General features: G+C 48.9%; 1 protein-coding gene across 2 annotated transcripts in view; it reads left to right on the forward strand.

Annotated features, from left to right (window-relative positions):
- POLDIP3 (DNA polymerase delta interacting protein 3) overlaps positions 1 to 20,777 on the forward strand; it is a 207,942-nt gene that overhangs the window by 85,574 nt on the left and 101,591 nt on the right. For both annotated transcript variants that reach the window (XM_063940391.1, XM_063940392.1), the window contains exon 5: positions 13,230 to 13,427. In XM_063940391.1, the coding sequence (XP_063796461.1) occupies positions 13,230 to 13,427 (198 nt within the window). The remainder of the gene's footprint in view (positions 1 to 13,229; positions 13,428 to 20,777) is intronic.

A 20,777-nucleotide genomic window follows, 5' to 3' on the forward strand; every position in this document is an offset into this window, starting at 1 on the left:
CCTCTGCGTTTTTTCAAGACAGGATTGCCTCTGTCGGACGACAAGAAGACGGTTCTGCAAATTGCCATTCAGTCCCTACTGGATTCGGCAGTTTTGATTCCGGTCCCTGTACATCAACAGGGTCAGGGTTATTATTCAAGTCTGTTTGTGATACCGAAGCCGGATGGCTCGGTCAGACCAATATTGAACTTAAAGGGTCTCAATCAGTACGTAACTTACTACAGATTCAAAATGGAGTCTCTGCGTTCGGTGATTGCGGGTTTAGAGCCAAAGGAATTTATGATTGCGCTAGATCTCAAGGATGCGTACTTACACATTCCAATTTGGCAGCCTCATCAGAAATTCTTACGGTTTGCAATACGCCAGAACCATTACCAGTTTCAGGCTCTACCGTTTGGCCTGTCATCAGCGCCTCGGGTATTCACCAAAGTGATGTCTGTGATGATAGCTCATCTCAGATCCCTGGGAGTGACAATAGTTCCGTATTTAGACGATCTGCTCATCAAAGCTCCGTCTCAACAGATGCTTCTCCAACATGCGCTGCTAACGTACGATGTACTGGTTCACCACGGTTGGATTGTCAACTTCAAGAAATCACATCTAATTCCGTCTCAACGCCTTCAATTCCTAGGTATGATTCTCGATACGGTCAATCAAAGAATTTACCTACCACAGCAGAAAGTACAAATTCTACGCCATCTAGTACAATTAGTGCTCAAGCCACGCACAGTGTCTGTACACTTGTGCATTCGCCTCTTAGGCACAATGGTGGCAGCTTTCGAAGCGCTTCAGTTCGGAAGATTTCACTCGCGTCCATTTCAACTGAATGTGCTCGCCCAGTGGTCGGGCTCGCATCTGCAGATTCACCACAGGGTGAGGTTGTCGCCAAGGGCAAGAGTATCTCTGCTCTGGTGGCTCAAAGAACACAATTTAACCGCAGGAAGACGGTTCGGAGGCTGGAATTGGATAATTCTAACTACGGACGCCAGTCTCAGAGGTTGGGGAGCGGTAATTCAAAATTGTCAGCTCCAGGGTCTCTGGGAGGATCACGAAAATATTGCTGTCTATAAATGTCCTGGAACTCCGCGCAATTTACAATGCGCTACGACAAGCAGTGCACATGCTTCGCTCTCAGCCTGTCCAAGTGCAGTCAGACAATGCGACGGCGGTCGCATACATCAACAAACAAGGAGGAACGAGAAGCCGCATGGCAATGCGGGAAGTAGCTCGAATCCTCAATTGGGCGGAATGCCACCAGGTGATATTGTCGGCCGTGTTCATTCCGGGAGTGGACAACTGGGAAGCGGATTATCTCAGTCGTCGGGATTTTCATGCAGGCGAATGGGCATTAAATCCAGAAGTATTTCACATGTTGGTTCAGCGATGGGGTTATCCTCAGTTTGACCTGATGGCGTCTCAACACAATCACCAAACGTTCCAGTATGTGTCCAGAACAAGAGATCCAAAGGCAGTGGCGGTGGATGCTCTCACTGTCGCGTGGCCGTACAGTCTTGTGTATCTGTTTCCACCGTTTCCGTTGCTCCCTCTGGTGCTAAAACGGATCAAAAGAGAGTCTGTCACAGTCATACTAGTGGCGCCTCATTGGCCTCGGAGAGCTTGGTTCTCGGATCTCCAAGGACTACTCGCAGACGATCCTTGGCCGCTCCCACTACGTCCAGTCCTGTTACAACAGGGTCCGTTCCTTTACCCCGATTTAGCGCGGCTGCGTTTGACGGGGTGGCTGTTGAGACCGCCCTCTTAAGAAGAGAGGGCATTCCAGATTCGGTTATACCAGCCATGTTACGAGCTAGGAAGCCGGTTACGGCAGCTCATTATTACAGAATATGGCGTGCCTATATAGGTTGGTGTGAAGCTCGGAAATTTCCGACATCATCTTTCAAGTATCCCGCCTTTTGTTATTTCTACAAACAGGGTTAGATGGAGGACTGCGTTTATCTACACTAAAGGTGCAGGTATCTGCTTTGTCAATTTACTTTCAAAGACGATTGGCTCTATTGCCGTCTATACGCACTATTCTCCAAGGTGTCCTCAAGAGTACAGCCTCCATTCATTCCACCTACAGCGCCATGGGACTTGAATCTGGTTTTAGAGTTCTTACAGTCTTCATATTTTGAACCCTTACAGCAAGTGGATATAAAGTTTCTCACTTGGAAAACAATTTTTCTTCTAGCCTTAGCTTCGGCAAGGCGTGTTTCGGATTTGGGTGCCTTGTCATGCAAGTCACCGTATTTGGTGTTTCATGATGACAGAGCGGAACTTCGGACGAATTCCGCTTTCTTACCAAAGGTAGTGTCATCTTTTCACATCAATCAACCAATAGTAGTTCCTGTGTTGACAGCACATTCTGGAACTCTGGATGTGGTACGCGCATTACGCGTTTATGTATCCCGAACGTCTTCAGTTCGTAAGACGGATACGTTGTTTGTTCTCTATGATGCTGCCAAGATGGGTTGGCCAGCGTCTAAACAAACCTTATCCAGATGGATAAAACTGACCATACGTCAGGCTTACCTTCATGCTAGGTTACAACCGCCTACATCAGTAACCGCTCATTCCACACGTTCTGTGGGAACTTCATGGGCAGCTGGTCGGGGAGCTTCTACGACGCAGCTTTGCCGTGCGGCTACATGGTCTTCAGTGCACACGTTTGTGCGCTTTTACAAGTTTGATACGTTTGCGGCATCAGCATCTAGCTTTGGCCGCCTAGTGTTACAGGTGCCAAACAGCTCTCCCGCCCACGGGGGAAGCTTTGGTACGTCCCAAGAGTACTCCAGTGACCCCTAGTGGATGAAAAAGAAAATAGGATTTTGGTACTTAACCAGGTAAATCCTTTTCTTTGAATCCATAGGGGGCACTGGACGCCCACCCAGAGCAGTTTTACCTAGTTGTGGTGAGTTCTGAGGATCTTATGGTAACACACTCTCACCGACTGGTTCAAATTATCAAGTGCTGGTTAGGGTGTCAACTGTTTAGTTGTCAGTAATGTTATGTGTCAACTTCGTTATTGTCCGTTATGTTATATGTAATACTCCATTGTCAACCTCTCTATAGTTCCTGTTCGGCTCAGTAAAAAACACTGAGGTACTCTGGGATATGGAGGGGTGGAGTGTTCTAAATTTAAATATTCAGTGCTGTTCCTACGGAAGCCATCCATATCCCAAGAGTACTCCAGTGCCCCCTATGGATTCAAAGAAAAGGATTTACCTGGTAAGTACCAAAATCCTATTTTCTGCTAAATCCCAAGGCCACTACGTTTTGCTTATTCTCCTTGACCGGTCTGCTGCTTTTGACACTGTGGACCAACCTCTCCTGCAAATCCTTCACTCCCCTGGTCATGCGTGATACTGCCCTCTCCTGCCTATCTTTCTACCTCTGACCGTTCCTTCTGTCTCCTCTCATGGCTAAGACCGACTCTGTTCTTGGTCATCTCCTTTTCTCTCTATACATCCTCTTTAGGCAAACTCATTAGCTCTTTTGACTTGCTTATCTCTATGCTGATGACACTCAGATCTACCTTTTCTCCTCTGACATCTCACCTGCTCTCCTCACGCGTGTATCCAACTGTGTCTCTGCTATGTCTTCTTGGATGTCCCAGCGCTTTCTTAAACTTAACATGTCTACGACTGAGCTGATCATCTTCCCACCCGTACAACCTCACCTCCCACAATTTCATTATCTGTTAATGGCACTACTATCTCATCTATCCCCCAAGTGTGCTGTCTTGGAGTAATTTTTAACTCCTCCCTCTCCTTCAAACCACACATTCAGCACATCTCACAAACCTGTCATTTTCATCTCAAACATTTCCATGATCAGACCCTTTCTCACCCAGGATGCCATGAAAGCCCTAATCCACTCACTAGTCATCTCTAGACTGGACTACTGTAATCTTCTATCGGGCACTCCTGACAAATATCTCTCTCCACTCCAATCTCTCCTCATGTTACATTCACTGTACTCTGTATTCAGGGTGGACAAGCCCCGAGCACAGAAACGTAATGCAGCAGTGGAAATGGAGCTCAGCAGCAACCCCTACAGAACCCTGACTCCGTTGTTTCGCCAACGTGGTCAGTCTACGCCTGCGAGACTGTTTACTTGGGCCCACGGCAGCCGCGTTTGAAGGGCGGATTAGGTCTGCCCAACTCCGATGCCCCCAGGTCTTAGTTGGAGACGGGGCGATAACAAGGGGAACCTCTAACTAAAGATGGAAATACCCAGTTAGGGGTGCTACAGAACTCAAAGGAAGTATGCGCGGCAATGCTGTCCACACGCCGACAATACTGTTGTGTACCGGCGATGACGGCACACGCAGAACCCTCTGCAAAATCCAAAGCAAAATATAACAAGAAGCTACGTAAGATGCGGCAAAGCCGCTACTCGCGAGACCAGTGTGAATACAGGTGGACGGAAAAGAACCCCCAAAACCGCAGACACAGGTTAACAGAACTGAAGGGCAGGTAGAATTCCGACAAAAGACCAGAGGACGCCAAGACACAGGATAACTGGATCAGGAACAGGCAATACCACAGGACTTATGGACAGGAACACGCCAAGGCAGGAAGCAGCTCAGCAGAAGCTATCACCGGCGTCTGTGTCAGGCACTGAGGGAGAATATAACAGGGAGCCCTCCAATAGCTGCAGAGAACCTAAATTAGTGATGTCGTGCAGCTGCACGACCCAGAGCTGACAGGTGGATTACAAATTACATGGCAACGGGGAACGCCGTCCACCTCTGGCGTCCCCGTTGCCAAGGACCCGGCGGTTCACTGCGCACTGCGTCCTCCGTTGCCAGGAGCTGTGCGGGGAGTGGGAGGAGGCGCGGCGGACATGACGCGCCGGCCCTGTTGCCAAGCCGGGCGTGGCTAACACTCAATGCTGTTTTCCGGCTCATCTTCCTCACCAAACGTACCACATCCACATCCCCTCTCTTACAAGCCCTTCACTGGGCCCCCCCTTCCCCTTCAGAATTCATTTCAAGCTTCCCACACTCACTTAAAAAGCCCTCACCCACTCCTCTCCCAGTTACATCTCTGACCTTATCTCCCCTTACCCTCCCACCCGTCCTCTTCGCTCCGCTAATACACACCACCACTCCTGCCTACTGATTACTTCCGCCCACTACTACCTCCAAGACTTTGCACGTGCTGCTCCCCTTCACTGGAATTCTCTACATCTCCCACTCAGGCACTCCACGGTATCCGGTTGATAGACAGTGTCTAGTTAGACAGTCAATAGACAGACCCCATATGTTAGACAAACATTAGGTCGACACGGTCAAAAGGTCGACATGAAAATGGTCGACATAAAGATAGACATGTTTTCTTTAAATATAACATGTTTTTGGACTAATTCATACCTTCTCTATCCATGTCGGCATAGAGTTGGTTATAAACCTTGTGACGAGCGCAGCAAGCCACCAAACCCGAAGCGTGGCGCGCGTTTGCCTTTCTACAATTGGGAGTCCCAGATGACAAAACTATCCACACAAAATACAAAAATGCAAAAAACATGGTGCCGACCTTTTGACCCGTCTACCTTTTTTCCATGTCGCGCTTTTGACCCTGTCGACCTAATGTCTGTCTAACACATGGTGTCTCTCTATTGACTGTGTAACTAGACACTGTCTATTATACCACACCCGCACTCCACATCTCTACAAAACTTCAAACGGGCTCTCAAGACACACTTCTTCACTAAACCCAGCCGTCTCTCATCCTAAGCCCTCTACGGCCCACGCTCACTTTCTATCCCATCTGTGTCACCCTTGTCTGTGTTACCCTCCCCTTTTAGAATTTAAGCTCTCACGAGCAGGGCCCTCTTCCCCTCATGTGCTTTTACGTCTCTTACTTAACCTATCTTCTTTCAGTCCGCCCCTTGACGGCACCAAATCCCTCGGTTTTCTCTGACGTCCTAGTGGATGCTGGGAACTCCGTAAGGACCATGGGGAATAGCGGCTCCGCAGGAGACTGGGCACAAAAAGTAAAAGCTTTAGACTAGCTGGTGTGCACTGGCTCCTCCCCCCATGACCCTCCTCCAAGCCTCAGTTAGATTTTTGTGCCCGAACGAGAAGGGTGCAAGCTAGGTGGCTCTCCTGAGCTGCTTAGAAGTAAAAGTTTAAATAGGTTTTTTTATTTTCAGTGAGTCCTGCTGGCAACAGGCTCACTGCATCGTGGGACTAAGGGGAGAAGAAGCGAACTCACCTGACTGCAGAGTGGATTGGGCTTCTTGGCTACTGGACATTAGCTCCAGAGGGACGATCACAGGTTCAGCCTGGATGGGTCCCGGAGCCGCGCCGCCGGCCCCCTTACAGAGCCAGAAGAGCGAAGAGGTCCGGAGAAAGCGGCGGCAGAAGACGTTCCTGTCTTCAAATAAGGTAGCGCACAGCACTGCAGCTGTGCGCCATTGCTCTCAGCACACTTCACACTCCGGTCACTGAGGGTGCAGGGCGCTGGGGGGGAGCGCCCTGAGACGCAATAAAAACGATATAAAAATTTTATATGGCTAAAAAAAATGCATCACATATAGCTCCTGGGCTATATGGATGCATTTATCCCCTGCCAGTTTCCTGAAAAAAGCGGGAGAAAAGGCCGCCGTGAAGGGGGCGGAGCCTTTCTCCTCAGCACACAAGCGCTATTTTCTTTCACAGCTCCGCTGGAAGGACGGCTCCCTGACTCTCCCCTGCAGACTACACTACAGAAACAGGGTAAAACAAGAGAGGGGGGGCACTATTGGCAGCTAATATATAATACAGCAGCTATAAAGGGAGTAACACTTATATAAGGTTATCCCTGTGTATATATATAGCGCTCTGGTGTGTGCTGGCAAACTCTCCCTCTGTCTCCCCAAAGGGCTAGTGGGGTCCTGTCCTCTATCAGGGCATTCCCTGTGTGTGTGCTGGGTGTCGGTACGATTGTGTCGACATGTATGAGGAGGAAAATGATGTGGAAGCAGAGCAATTGCCTGTGTTAGTGATGTCACCCCCTAGGGAGTCGACACCTGACTGGATGGTAGTAATTAAAGAATTACGTGACAATGTCAGCACTTTGCAAAAAACTGTTGACGACATGAGACAGCCGACAAATCAATTAGTGCCTGTTCAGGCGTCTCAGACACCGTCAGGGGCGCTAAAACGCCCGTTACCTCAGATGGTCGACACAGACCCTGACACGGATACTGAATCCAGTGTCGACGGTGACGAGACAAACGTAATGTCCAGTAGGGCCACACGTTACATGATCACGGCAATGAAGGAGGCATTGAACATTTCTGACACTACAAGTACCACAAAAAAGGGTATTATGTGGGGTGTGAAAAAACTACCAGTAGTTTTTCCTGAGTCAGATGAATTAAATGAGGTGTGGGATAAAGCGTGGGTTTCCCCCGATAAAAAACTGATTTCTAATAAATTATTGGCACTATACCCTTTCCCGCCAGAGGTTAGGGCACGTTGGGAAACACCCCCTAGGGTAGATAAGGCGCTCACACGCTTATCAAAACAAGTGGCGTTACCGTCTCCTGATACGGCCGCTCTCAAGGAACCAGCTGATAGAAGGCTGGAAAATATCTTAAAGGGTATATACACACATACCGGTGTTATACTGCGACCAGCGATCGCCTCAGCCTGGATGTGCAGCGCTGGAGTGGCTTGGTCGGATTCCCTGACTGAAAATATTGATACCCTGGATAGGGACAGTATATTATTAACTATAGAGCATTTAAAGGATGCATTACTATATATGCGAGATGCACAGAGGGATATTTGCACCCTGGCATCTAGAGTAAGTGCGATGTCCATTTCTGCCAGAAGAACGTTATGGACGCGACAGTGGTCAGGTGATGCGGATTCCAAATGACATATGGAAGTATTGCCGTATAAAGGGGAGGAGTTATTTGGGGTCGGTCTATCGGACCTGGTGGCCACGGCAACGGCTGGAAAATCCACCTTTTTACCCCAGGTCACCTCTTAGCAGAAAAAGACACCGTCTTTTCAAACCCAGTCCTTTCGTCCCTATAAGGGCAAGAGGGAAAAAGGCCGCTCATTCCTGCCCCGGGGCAGAGGAAGGGGAAAAAGACTGCACCATGCAGCCTCTTCCCAGGAGCAGAAGCCCTCCCCCGCTTCTGCCAAGTCCTCAGCATGACGCTGGGGCTCTGCAAGCAGACTCGGGCACGGTGGGGGGCCGTCTCAAGAATTTCAGCGCGCAGTGGGCTCACTCGCAAGTGGACCCCTGGATCCTGCAGGTAGTATCACAGGGGTACAAATTGGAATTCGAGACGTCTCCCCCTCGCCGGTTCCTGAAGTCTGCTCTACCAACGTCTCCCTCCGACAGGGAGGCAGTATTGGAAGCTATTCACAAGCTGTATTCCCAGCAGGTGATAATCAAGGTACCCCTCCTACAACAGGGAAAGGGGTATTATTCCACGCTGTTTGTGGTACCGAAGCCGGACGGCTCGGTGAGACCAATTTTAAATCTAAAATCTTTGAACACTTACATAAAAAGGTTCAAATTCAAGATGGAGTCACTCAGAGCAGTGATAGCGAACCTGGAAGAAGGGGACTATATGGTATCTCTAGACATCAAGGATGCTTATCTCCATGTCCCAATCTACCCTTCTCACCAAGGGTACCTCAGGTTTGTGATACAAAACTGTCATTATCAGTTTCAGACGCTGCCGTTTGGATTGTCCACGGCACCACGGGTCTTTACCAAGGTAATGGCCGAAATGATGATTCTTCTTCGAAGAAAAGGCTTATTAATTATCCCTTACTTGGACGATCTCCTGATAAGGGCAAGGTCCAGGGAACAGTTAGAGGTCGGAGTAGCACTATCTCAGGTAGTGCTACGTCAGCACGGGTGGATTCTAAATATCCCAAAATCACAGCTGATTCCAACAACACGTCTACTGTTCCTAGGGATGATTCTGGACACAGTCCAGAAAAAGGTGTTTCTCCCGGAGGAGAAGGCCAGGGAGTTATCCGAGCTAGTCAGGAACCTCCTAAAACCAGGACAAGTGTCAGTGCATCAGTGCACGAGAGTCCTGGGAAAAATGGTGGCTTCTTACGAAGCGATTCCATTCGGAAGATTCCATGCAAGAACTTTTCAGTGGGATCTGCTGGACAAATGGTCCGGATCGCATCTTCAGATGCATCAGCGGATAACCCTATTTCCAAGGACAAGGGTATCTCTCCTGTGGTGGTTACAGAAGGCTCATCTTCTAGAGGGCCGCAGATTCGGCATTCAGGATTGGATGCTGGTAACCACGGATGCCAGCCTGAGAGGCTGGGGAGCAGTCACACAGGGAAGAAATTTCCAGGGCTTGTGGTCAAGCATGGAAACGTCTCTTCACATAAATATCCTAGAGCTAAGGGCCATTTACAATGCCCTAAGTCAAGCAAGGCCTCTGCTTCAGGGTCAACCGGTATTGATCCAGTCGGACAACATCACGGCTGTCGCCCACGTAAACAGACAGGGCGGCACAAGAAGCAGGAGGGCAATGGCAGAAGCTGCAAGGATTCTCCGCTGGGCGGAAAATCATGTGATAGCACTGTCAGCAGTGTTCATTCCGGGAGTGGACAACTGGGAAGCAGACTTCCTCAGCAGACACGACCTCCACCCGGGGGAGTGGGGACTTCATCCAGAAGTCTTCCAAGTGATTGTAAACCGTTGGGAAAAACCAAAGGTAGACATGATGGCGTCCCGTCTCAACAAGAAACTGGACAGATATTGCGCCAGGTCAAGGGACCCTCAGGCAATAGCGGTGGACGCTCTGGTAACTCCGTGGGTTTTCCAGTCGGTATATGTGTTCCCTCCTCTTCCTCTCATACCAAAAGTACTGAGAATCATAAGAAGGAGAGGAGTAAGAACGATACTCGTGGCTCCGGATTGGCCAAGAAGAACTTGGTACCCGGAGCTGCAAGAGATGCTCACGGAGGACCCGTGGCCTCTACCTCTAAGGAAGGACCTGCTCCAGCAGGGACCTTGTCTGTTCCAAGACTTACCGCGGCTACGTTTGACGGCATGGCGGTTGAACGCCGGATCCTGAAGGAAAAAGGCATTCCAGATGAAGTCATCCCTACCCTGATCAAGGCCAGGAAGGATGTAACTGCAAAACATTATCATCGCATTTGGCGAAAATATGTTGCGTGGTGTGAGGCCAAGAAGGCCCCTACGGAGGAATTTCAACTGGGTCGTTTCCTACATTTCCTGCAAGCAGGATTGTCTATGGGCCTAAAATTAGGATCCATTAAGGTTCAAATTTCGGCCCTGTCGATCTTCTTCCAGAAAGAACTGGCTTCAGTGCCTGAAGTTCAGACGTTTGTCAAAGGGGTACTGCATATACAGCCTCCTTTTTGTGCCTCCAGTGGCACCTTGGGATCTCAATGTAGTTTTAGGGTTCCTAAAATCACATTGGTTTGAACCACTTGTCACAGTGGATTTGAAATATCTCACATGGAAAGTGGTAATGCTGTTGGCCCTGGCTTCAGCCAGGCGCGTATCAGAATTGGCGGCTTTATCCTATAAAAGCCCTTACCTGATATTTCATTCGGATAGGGCGGAATTGAGGACTCGTCCTCAATTTCTCCCTAAGGTGGTTTCAGCGTTTCACATGAATCAACCTATTGTGGTACCTGTGGCTACTAGGGACTTGGAGGACTCCAAGTTGCTGGACGTAGTCCGGGCCCTGAAAATATGTTTCCAGGACGGCTGGAGTCAGAAAATCTGACTCGCTGTTTATACTGTATGCACCCAACAAGCTGGGTGCTCCTGCTTCTGAGCAGACGATTGCTCGTTGGATTTGTAGTACAATTCAACTTGCACATTCTGTGGCAGGCCTGCCACAGCCAAAATCTGTTAAAGCCCATTCCACAAGGAAGGTGGGCTCATCTTGGGCGGCTGCCCGAGGGGTCTCGGCTTTACAACTTTGCCGAGCAGCTACTTGGTCAGGGGCAAACACGTTTGCTAAATTCTACAAATTTGATATCCTGGCTGAGGAGGACCTGGAGTTCTCTCATTCGGTGCTGCAGAGTCATCCGCACTCTCCCGCCCGTTTGGGAGCTTTGGTATAATCCCCATGGTCCTTACGGAGTTCCCAGCATCCACTAGGACGTCAGAGAAAGTAAGAATTTACTTACCGATAATTCTATTTCTCGTAGTCCGTAGTGGATGCTGGGCGCCCATCCCAAGTGCGGATTGTCTGCAATACTTGTATATAGTTATTGTTACAAACAAATCGGGTTGTTTATTGTTGGAAGCCATCTTTTCAGAGGCTCCTACGGTTATCATACTGTTAACTGGGTTCAGATCACGAGTTGTACGGTGTGATTGGTGTGGCTGGTATGAGTCTTACCCGGGATTCAAGATCCTTCCTTATTATGTACGCTCGTCCGGGCACAGTATCTTAACTGAGGCTTGGAGGAGGGTCATAGGGGGAGGAGCCAGTGCACACCAGCTAGTCTAAAGCTTTTACTTTTTGTGCCCAGTCTCCTGCGGAGCCGCTATTCCCCATGGTCCTTACGGAGTTCCCAGCATCCACTACGGACTACGAGAAATAGAATTATCGGTAAGTAAATTCTTATTTTTTGCCGCCCTGATACTTTTAGACTGTTGTCTGCTGACGCAGCTTTGTTTATATACCCTATACTTGTCCTATATTGTATTGAATTGAAAGTCACGGTCTTCTTGTTTTGCTTATTTGTTTATGTACACTGTAATTGGGTGCTGCTGATCCCATGTGGCGCCATATCAATAAAGGATGGTGATGATCATGATGATAATAATAGTACTTAGCAGTGATACATAATTAAGGGGGGTACTCACAGAGCGATATTCTGAGCAATCTGACTAGATTGCTTAGAATTTAAGCATTATCGCTCCGTGTGTACCCCCTACAGTGATGGCGAGGCCAATCTAGCGGGTCGCTCACTTCACCCGCTAGGTGAAGTCAACGGCCCCCCGTCTCCCCCCCGCACGCTCAGCACACATCGTGCTGTGCTGAGCGGGGGGAGATATGTGGGCTGAGCATTTCGCTCGGCACACATCTCTCCTGCATCGGCACCGTCTATATGGGCCTTAACATGCACAAATAGCCTAATGCTGGAGATTTCACAGCTTAATATCTGTTCAGATCACTTTGGCTTCATTGGTTTACGGCATCCACAGGTGGTATAATAATCTTCCAGTGCCACTCCCGCACATGCACAGTGTCCTATTCCCCGGAGGAATCTTTCACACATGAAACGTCCCTCCCAATACGTCGTGGATGTTATTTTCAGGCAGAGATAAAATCCATTACGGTACTGACTGTTCATAATCACATCAGTGCTGCGATTATTAATATATGGGCCCCTCATTGAACATATTACATATTAATCTTCTATTTTGAGTGGGACACGCTGAAAACTTTGACTATCTGGACCTCCAAATCTCCCTAAAGCTGGCCATTCACTATACAATAATCCGTGATTTAACCAATTTTGTCTGAATGACAGGTTTTGTCCGTTTTCCAGTGTTTGGGAGTAATAGTTGATTGTTTTTTGCTCTCGTACATTAACAGATTTTCATTCCAACCAGCAAGATCAGATAATTATATAGTGTATGCCTAGCTTAAGGGGTTGCATTCAAAGGGGACCTGGAGGGGATCTAAGATACTCTCGGGTCTATTCATGAAGCAGTGAAGAATGGAGAAGTGAGCCAGTGGAGAAGTTGCCCGTGGCAACCAATTAGTGTTGATGTAACATTTATAAAGTGCATTCTATAAAATTATAAGTAGCAGCTGATTGGTTGCCGTGGGCAACTTCTCCATTGGCTCACTTCTCCACACTATTCACTGCTTCATGAATAGACCCCTTTGTTATTGACTCCTTGCAGATTGGATTTTCACAAAAGTGGGTCTCATTGCCTAATGCCAAATGTAACACCTAATTGTCAAGATTGTCAACATCATTTGCTTTATATGTGAGTGATTATTGGTGTATGTGAAATCAGAAACCTGAGAAGTCTGGTCCTAATAATTCAGCATCAAATTCCAGTATTACCGAAGTGTGATTCTGCTTCACATTTAACATTCCTGTATGGGTTTCTGTGCTGCAATATATTTTTATGATGGCATAATGTATATTTTGTAAATGTTCTGTGTATGACACTGATTTAAGTTAGTGGTGGTAAATTTAATTTGTGTGTTTTTTTTTTTTTTTTCCCCTCTCCCTATAGCCAGGAGCTTTGGGCAGCCCATTTTCGCTTGGCCAAACATTACCTCTCACTAAAGTGGTACAGAATGATACTTACACAGCTCCCAGTGCTACACAGCCTGCCCCCACAGTACCTTTACTACGAGCTAAAACGCTGACCAATATGTCACGGACCCTTGTTACAAAGGAGGCACTACCAGCTGTACCACCTCCAACAGAGGTGAGAATGACCTGTGCTTGTGTTCATAACCGATATTGGGCACAATCATTTTTCCTACATTTTTATTCATTAAATAAGCTGTCCTGTGAAATATTTCAGAATTATTGTTCATAATACAAAGTTGCTGCAGTCTGAAGCTACAAGCAGTGGTTTGATGCATACTCCTAATCAGCTAGCATAATCCTCACCAAATCAATGGTTCATGATTATTGTTCTGTTACTACACCGCTCTCTGCTCTTTCCAGTCCAACTCTACTGTTACTTCCTAGGTGTGTGTCAGAAATATAGTCTGGCTTACACATTTAGTAACTAATAACAATATTCATTGGAGACCAGTGGAGTTATCTTGCCATACTAATGCTGCTTTCAGATCGCAAATGCCGGATCCTACCCGGTAAGAGAAACGTGTCCTTACCGGGTGGGATCCGGCATTTGCTCTCCTCAGCTGGCTTTCCGACCCGATAATATACTGGGTCGGTTGCCATAGCAGCGGGGGGCGCGGTGGGGGTGGAGGCGGCGCTGGGAGATGAGCTCATCTCCTGCGCCGCCTCTCCCTATGCTGTGAATGGGAGCCGTGTCGCATCGGAACGGCTCCCATTCACACTGCACCTGATCCGGTATTCAACCCGGTAATAACCCTTCTTTCTCTAACGTCCTAAGTGGATGCTGGGGACTCCGTAAGGACCATGGGGAATAGCGGCTCCGCAGGAGACTGGGCACATCTAAAGAAAGCTTTAGGACTATCTGGTGTGCACTGGCTCCTCCCCCTATGACCCTCCTCCAAGCCTCAGTTAGATCTCTGTGCCCGAACGAGAAGGGTGCACACTAGGGGCTCTCCTGAGCTTCTTAGTGAAAGTTTTAGTTTAGGTTTTTTATTTTCAGTGAGACCTGCTGGCAACAGGCTCACTGCATCGAGGGACTAAGGGGAGAAGAAGCGAACCCACCTGCGTGCAGAGTGGATTGGGCTTCTTAGGCTACTGGACATTAGCTCCAGAGGGACGATCACAGGCCCAGCTTGGATGGGTCCCAGAGCCGCGCCGCCGGCCCCCTTACAGAGCCAGAAGGCAGAAGAGGTCCGGAAAATCGGCGGCAGAAGACGTCCTGTCTTCAACAAGGTAGCGCACAGCACTGCAGCTGTGCGCCATTGCTCTCAGCACACTTCACACTCCGGTCACTGAGGGTGCAGGGCGCTGGGGGGGGCGCCCTGAGACGCAATAATAAACACCTTGGATGGCAAAAAATGCATCACATGTAGCTCCTGGGCTATATGGATGCATTTAACCCCTGCCAAAATACATAAAAAACCGGGTGATAGGCTCCGCCCCCTTATCGGCGGCCTTATCTCCTCAGCACACTGGCGCCATTTTCCCTCACAGCTCCGTTGGAGGGAAGCTCCCTAGCTCTCCCCTGCAGTCACTACACTACAGAAAGGGTTAAAAAAGAGAGGGGGGCACAAATTAGGCGCAGTATTAACTATACAGCAGCTATAAGGGGAAAAACACTTATATAAGGTTATCCCTGTATATATATAGCGCTCTGGTGTGTGCTGGCAAACTCTCCCTCGGTCTCCCCAAAGGGCTAGTGGGGTCCTGTCCTCTATCAGAGCATTCCCTGTGTGTGTGCTGTATGTCGGTACTTTTGTGTCGACATGTATGAGGAGAAAAATGATGTGGAGACGGAGCAGATTGCCTGTAATAGTGATGTCACCCCCTAGGGGGTCGACACCTGAGTGGATGAACTGTTGGAAGAAATTACGTGACAGTGTCAGCTCTGTATAAAAGACAGTGGTTGACATGAGACAGCCGGCTACTCAGCTTGTGCCTGTCCAGACGTCTCATAGGCCGTCAGGGGCTCTAAAGCGCCCGTTACCTCAGATGGTAGTTATAGACGCCGACACGGATACTGACTCCAGTGTCGACGGTGAAGAGACAAATGTGACTTCCAGTAGGGCCACACGTTACATGATTGAGGCAATGAAAAATGTTTTACACATTTATGATAATACGAGTACCACCAAAAAGGGGTATTATGTTCGGTGAGGAAAAACTACCTGTAGTTTTCCTGAATCTGAGAAATTAAATGAGGTGTGTGATGATGCGTGGGTTTCCCCCGATAACAACTGATAATTTCTAAAATGTTATTGTCATTATATCCTTTCCCGCCAGAGGTTAGGGTGCGTTGGGAAACACCCCCTAGGGTGGATAAAGCGCTCACACGCTTGTAAGGGCTCTATCCTCTCCTGAGATGGCCGCCCTTAAGGATCCTGCTGATAGAAAGCAGGAGGGTATCCTAAAATGTAGTTACACACATACTGGTGTTATACTGCGACCAGCAATCGCCTCAGCCTGGATGTGCAGTGCTGGGTTGGCGTGGTCGGATTCCCTGACTGAAAATATTAATACCCTAGATAGGGACAGTATATTTTTGCCTATAGAGCATTTGAAAGATGCATTTCTATATATGCGTGATGCACAGCGGAATATTTGCCGACTGGCATCAAGTCTAAGTGCGTTGTCCATTTCTACCAGTAGAGGGTTATGGACACGTCAGTGGTCAGGTGATGCGTATTCCAAACGGCATTTGGAAGTATTGCCTTATTAAGGGGAGGAGTTATTTGGGGTCTGTCTTTCAGACCTGGTGGCCACGGCAACAGCTGGGAAATCCACGTTTGTACCCCAGGTCGCCTCTCAACATGAGAAGACGCCATATTATAAGGCGCAGTCTTTTCGTGGATAAGCGGGCAAAAGGGTTCCTCATTTCTGCCCCGTGACAGAGGGAGAGGAAAAAGGCTGCAGAAATCAGCCAGTTCCCAGGAACAGAAACCCTCTCCCGCCTCTGCCAAGCCCTCAGTATACGCTGGGGCTTTACAAGCAGAATCAGGCACGGTGGGGGGCCCGTCTCAATGAATTTCAGCGCGCAGTGGGCTCACTCGCAAGTAGACCCCTGGATCCTTCAGGTGATATCTCAGGGGTACAAATTAGAATTCGAGACGTCTCCCCCTCGCCGTTTCCTAAAGTCGGCTTTACCGATGTCTCCTTCTGACAGGGAGACAGTTTTGGAAGCCATTCACAAGCTGTATTCCCAGCAGGTGATAATCAAAATACCCCTCCTGCAACAGGGAACGGGGTATTATTCCACATTGTTGTGGTACCGAAGCCGGACGGCTCGGTGAGACCGATTCTAAATCTAAAATCTTTGAACACTTACATACAGAGGTTCAAATTCAAGATTGAGTCACTCAGAGCAGTGATTGCGAACCTGGAAGAAGGGGACTACATGATGTCTCGGGACATCAAGGATGCTTACCTTCATGTCAAAATTTACCCTTCTCACCAAGGGTACCTCAGGTTTATGGTACAGAACTGTCACTATCAGTTCAGACGCTGCCGTATGGATGGTCCACGGCACCCCGGGTCTTTACCAAGGTAATGGCCGAAATGATGATATTCCTTCAAAGGAAGGGAATTTTAGTTATCCCTTACTTGGACAATTCCCTGATAAGGGTAAGATCCAGGGAACAGTTGGAGGTCGGTGTAGCACTATCTCAGGTAGTGTTGCTGCAGCACGGTTGGATTCTCAATATTCCAAAATCGCAGCTGGTTCCGACGACTTGTTTTCTGTTCCTAGGGATGATCCTGGACACAGTCCAGAAAAAGGTGTTTCTCCCGGAGGAGAAAGCCAGGGAGTTATCCGAGCTAGTCAGGAACCTCCTAAAACCGAGCCAAGTCTCAGTGCATCAATGCACAAGGGTTCTGGGTAAAATGGTGGCTTCCTACGAAGCAATCCCATTCGGCAGATTCCACGCAAGAACTTTCCAGTGGGACCTGCTGGACAAATGGTCCGGGTCGCATTTTCAGATGCATCAGCGGATAACCCTGTCACCAAGGACAAGGGGTCCCTCCTGTGGTGGTTGCAGAGTGCTCATCTTCTAGAGGGCCGCAGATTCGGCATTCAGGACTGGGTCCTGGTAACCACGGATGCCAGCATGCGAGGCTGGGGAGCAGTCACACAGGGAAGGAATATCCAGGACTTATGGTCAAGCCTGGAGACATCACTTCACATAAATATCCTGAAGCTAAGGGACATTTACAATGCTCTAAGCTTAGCAAGACCTCTGCTTCAAGGTCAGCCGGTGTTGATCCAGTCGGACAACATCACGGCAGTCACCCACGTAAACAGACAGGGTGGCACAAGAAGCAGGAGGGCAAAGGCAGAAGCTGCAAGGATTCTACGCTGGGCGGAAAATCATGTGATGGCACTGTCAGCAGTATTCATTCCGGGAGTGGACAACTGGGAAGCAGACTTCCTCAGCACGACCTCCACCCGGGAGAGTGGGGACTTCACCCAGAAGTCTTCCACATGATTATAAACCTTTGGGAAAAACTCGACAGGTATTGCGCCAGGTCCAGGGACCCTCAGGCAATAGCTGTAGACGCTCTGGTAACACCGTGGGTGTACCAGTCAGGGTATGTGTTCCCTCCTCTGCCTCTCATACCCAAGGTACTGAGATTGATAAGATAGGAGAGGAGTAAGCACTATATTCGTGGCTCCGGATTGGCCAAGAAGGACTTGGTAACCGGAACTTCAAGAGATGCTCACGGAAGATCCGTGGCCTCTACCTCTAAGAAGGGACCTGCTCCAGCAAGGACCCTGTCTGTTCCAAGACTTACCGCGGCTGCGTTTGACGGCATGGCGGTTGAACGCCGGATCCTGAAGGAAAAAAGGCATTCTGGATGAAGTCATCCCTATCCTGATCAAAGCCAGGAAGGATGTAACCGCAAAAACATTATCACCGCAATTGGCGAAAATATGTTGCGTGGTGCGAGACCAGTAAGGCCCGACGGTGGAAATTCAACTGGGTCGATTCCTACATTTCCTGCAAACAGGAGTGTCTATGGGCCTGAAATTGGGGTCCATTAAGGTTCAAATTTCGGCCCTGTCCATTTTCTTCCAAAAAGAACTAGCTTCAGTCCCTGAAGTTCAGACGTTTGTAAAAGGGGTACTGCATATACAGCCTCCTTTTGTGCCTCCAGTGGCACTTTGGGATCTCAATGTAGTTTTGGGTTCCAAAAGTCACATTGGTTTGAACCACTTAAATCTGTGGAGTTAAAATATCTCACATGGAAAGTGGTCATGCTGTTGGCCCTGGCCTGGGCCAGGCGCGTGTCAGAATTGGCGGCTTTATCCTGAAATAGCCCTTATCTGATGTTCCATTCGGACAGGGCGGAATTGAGGACTCGTCCTCAGTTTCTCCCTAAGGTGGTTTCAGCGTTTCACCTGAACCAACCTATTTGTGGTGCCTGCGGCTACTAGGGACTTGGAGGACTCCAAGTTGCTAGACGTTGTCAGGGCCCTGAAAATATATGTTTCCAGGAGGGCTGGAGTCAGGAAATCTGACTCGCTGTTTATCCTGTATGCACCCAACAAGCTGGGTGCTCCTGCTTCTAAGCAGACTATTGCTCGTTGGATTTGTAGTACAATTCAGCTTGCACATTCTGTGGCAGGCCTGCCACAGCCAAAAATCTGTAAATGCCCACTCCACAAGGAAGGTGGGCTCATCTTGGGCGGCTGCCCGAGGGGTCTCGGCTTTACAACTTTGCCGAGCAGCTACTTGGTCAGGAGCAAATACGTTTGTAAAATTCTACAAAATTGATATCCTGGCTGAGGAGGACCTGGAGTTCTCTCATTTGGTGCTGCAGAGTCATCCGCACTCTCCCGCCCGTTTGGGAGCTTTGGTATAATCCCCATGGTCCTTACGGAGTCCCCAGCATCCACTTAGGACGTTAGAGAAAATAAGAATTTACTTACCGATAATTCTATTTCTCATAGTCCGTAGTGGATGCTGGGCGCCCATCCCAAGTGCGGATTGTCTGCAATACTTGTACATAGTTATTGTTACAAAAATCGGGTTATTATTGTTGTGAGCCATCTTTCAGAGGCTCCTCTGTTATCATGCTGTTAACTGGGTTCAGATCACAGGTTATACGGTGTGGCTGGTATGAGTCTTACCCGGGATTCAAAATCCTTCCTTATTGTGTACGCTCGTCCGGGCACAGTATCCTAACTGAGGCTTGGAGGAGGGTCATAGGGGGAGGAGCCAGTGCACACCAGATAGTCCTAAAGCTTTCTTTAGATGTGCCCAGTCTCCTGCGGAGCCGCTATTCCCCATGGTCCTTACGGAGTCCCCAGCATCCACTACGGACTATGAGAAATAGAATTATCGGTAAGTAAATTCTTATTTTTTAACCGGGTTGAATTACTGGGTCAGGCGACCCGCTAATTTCTCTGACGTCCTAGTGGATGCTGGGAACTCCCTAAGGACCATGGGGAATAGCGGGCTCCGAAGGAGGCTGGGCACTCTAGAAAGATTTATGACTACCTGGTGTGCACTGGCTCCTCCCACTATGACCCTCCTCCAAGCCTCAGTTAGATTTTGTGCCCGGCCGAGGTTGGATGCACACTAGGGGCTCTCCTGAGCCCTTAGAAAGAAAGTGTAGATTTAGGTTTTTTATTTTCAGTGAGACCTGCTGGCAACAGGCTCACTGCAGCGAGGGACTAAGGGGAGAAGAAGCGAACTCGCCTGCTTGCAGCCGGATTGGGCTTCTTAGGCTACTGGACACCATTAGCTCCAGAGGGATCGACCGCAGGCCTAGTCCTTGGTGTTCGGTCCCGGAGCCGCGCCGCCGTCCCCCTTACAGAGCCAGAAGCAAGAAGAGGTCCGGAAAATCGGCGGCAGAAGACATCAGTCTTCACCAAGGTAGCGCACAGCACTGCAGCTGTGCGCCATTGCTCCTCACACACACTTCACACTCCGGTCACTGAGGGTGCAGGGCGCTGGGGGGGGCGCCCTGAGAAGCAATAATAACACCTTGGCTGGCAAAAATACCACAATATATAGCCCCAGAGGCTATATATGTGGAAAATACCCCTGCCAGAATATAGAAAAAAGCGGGAGAATAGTCCGCGGAAAAGGGGCGGAGCTATCTCCCACAGCACACTGGCGCCATTTCTCCTTCACAGATCCGCTGGAAGGAAGCTCCCTGGCTCTCCCCTGCAGTCTACACTACAGAAAAGGGTAAAAACAGAGAGGGGGGGGCACTAAATTTAGGCGCAGTATAAATTATATAGAAAAAGCAGCTATAGGGGACATAACTCAGTTAGTCCCTGCATTATATAGCGCTCTGGTGTGTGCTGGCATACTCTCACTCTGTCCCCCCAAAGGGCTTTTGTGGGTCCTGTCCTCAGTTGGAGCATTCCTTGTGTGTGTGCGGTGTGTCGGTACGGCTGTGTCGACATGTTTGATGAGGATAATGATGTGGAGACGGAGCAGATGCCTTTAGAAGGGATGTC

Source organism: Pseudophryne corroboree, chromosome 9 (assembly GCF_028390025.1).
Source record: "Pseudophryne corroboree isolate aPseCor3 chromosome 9, aPseCor3.hap2, whole genome shotgun sequence".
Lineage (NCBI taxonomy): Eukaryota > Metazoa > Chordata > Amphibia > Anura > Myobatrachidae > Pseudophryne > Pseudophryne corroboree.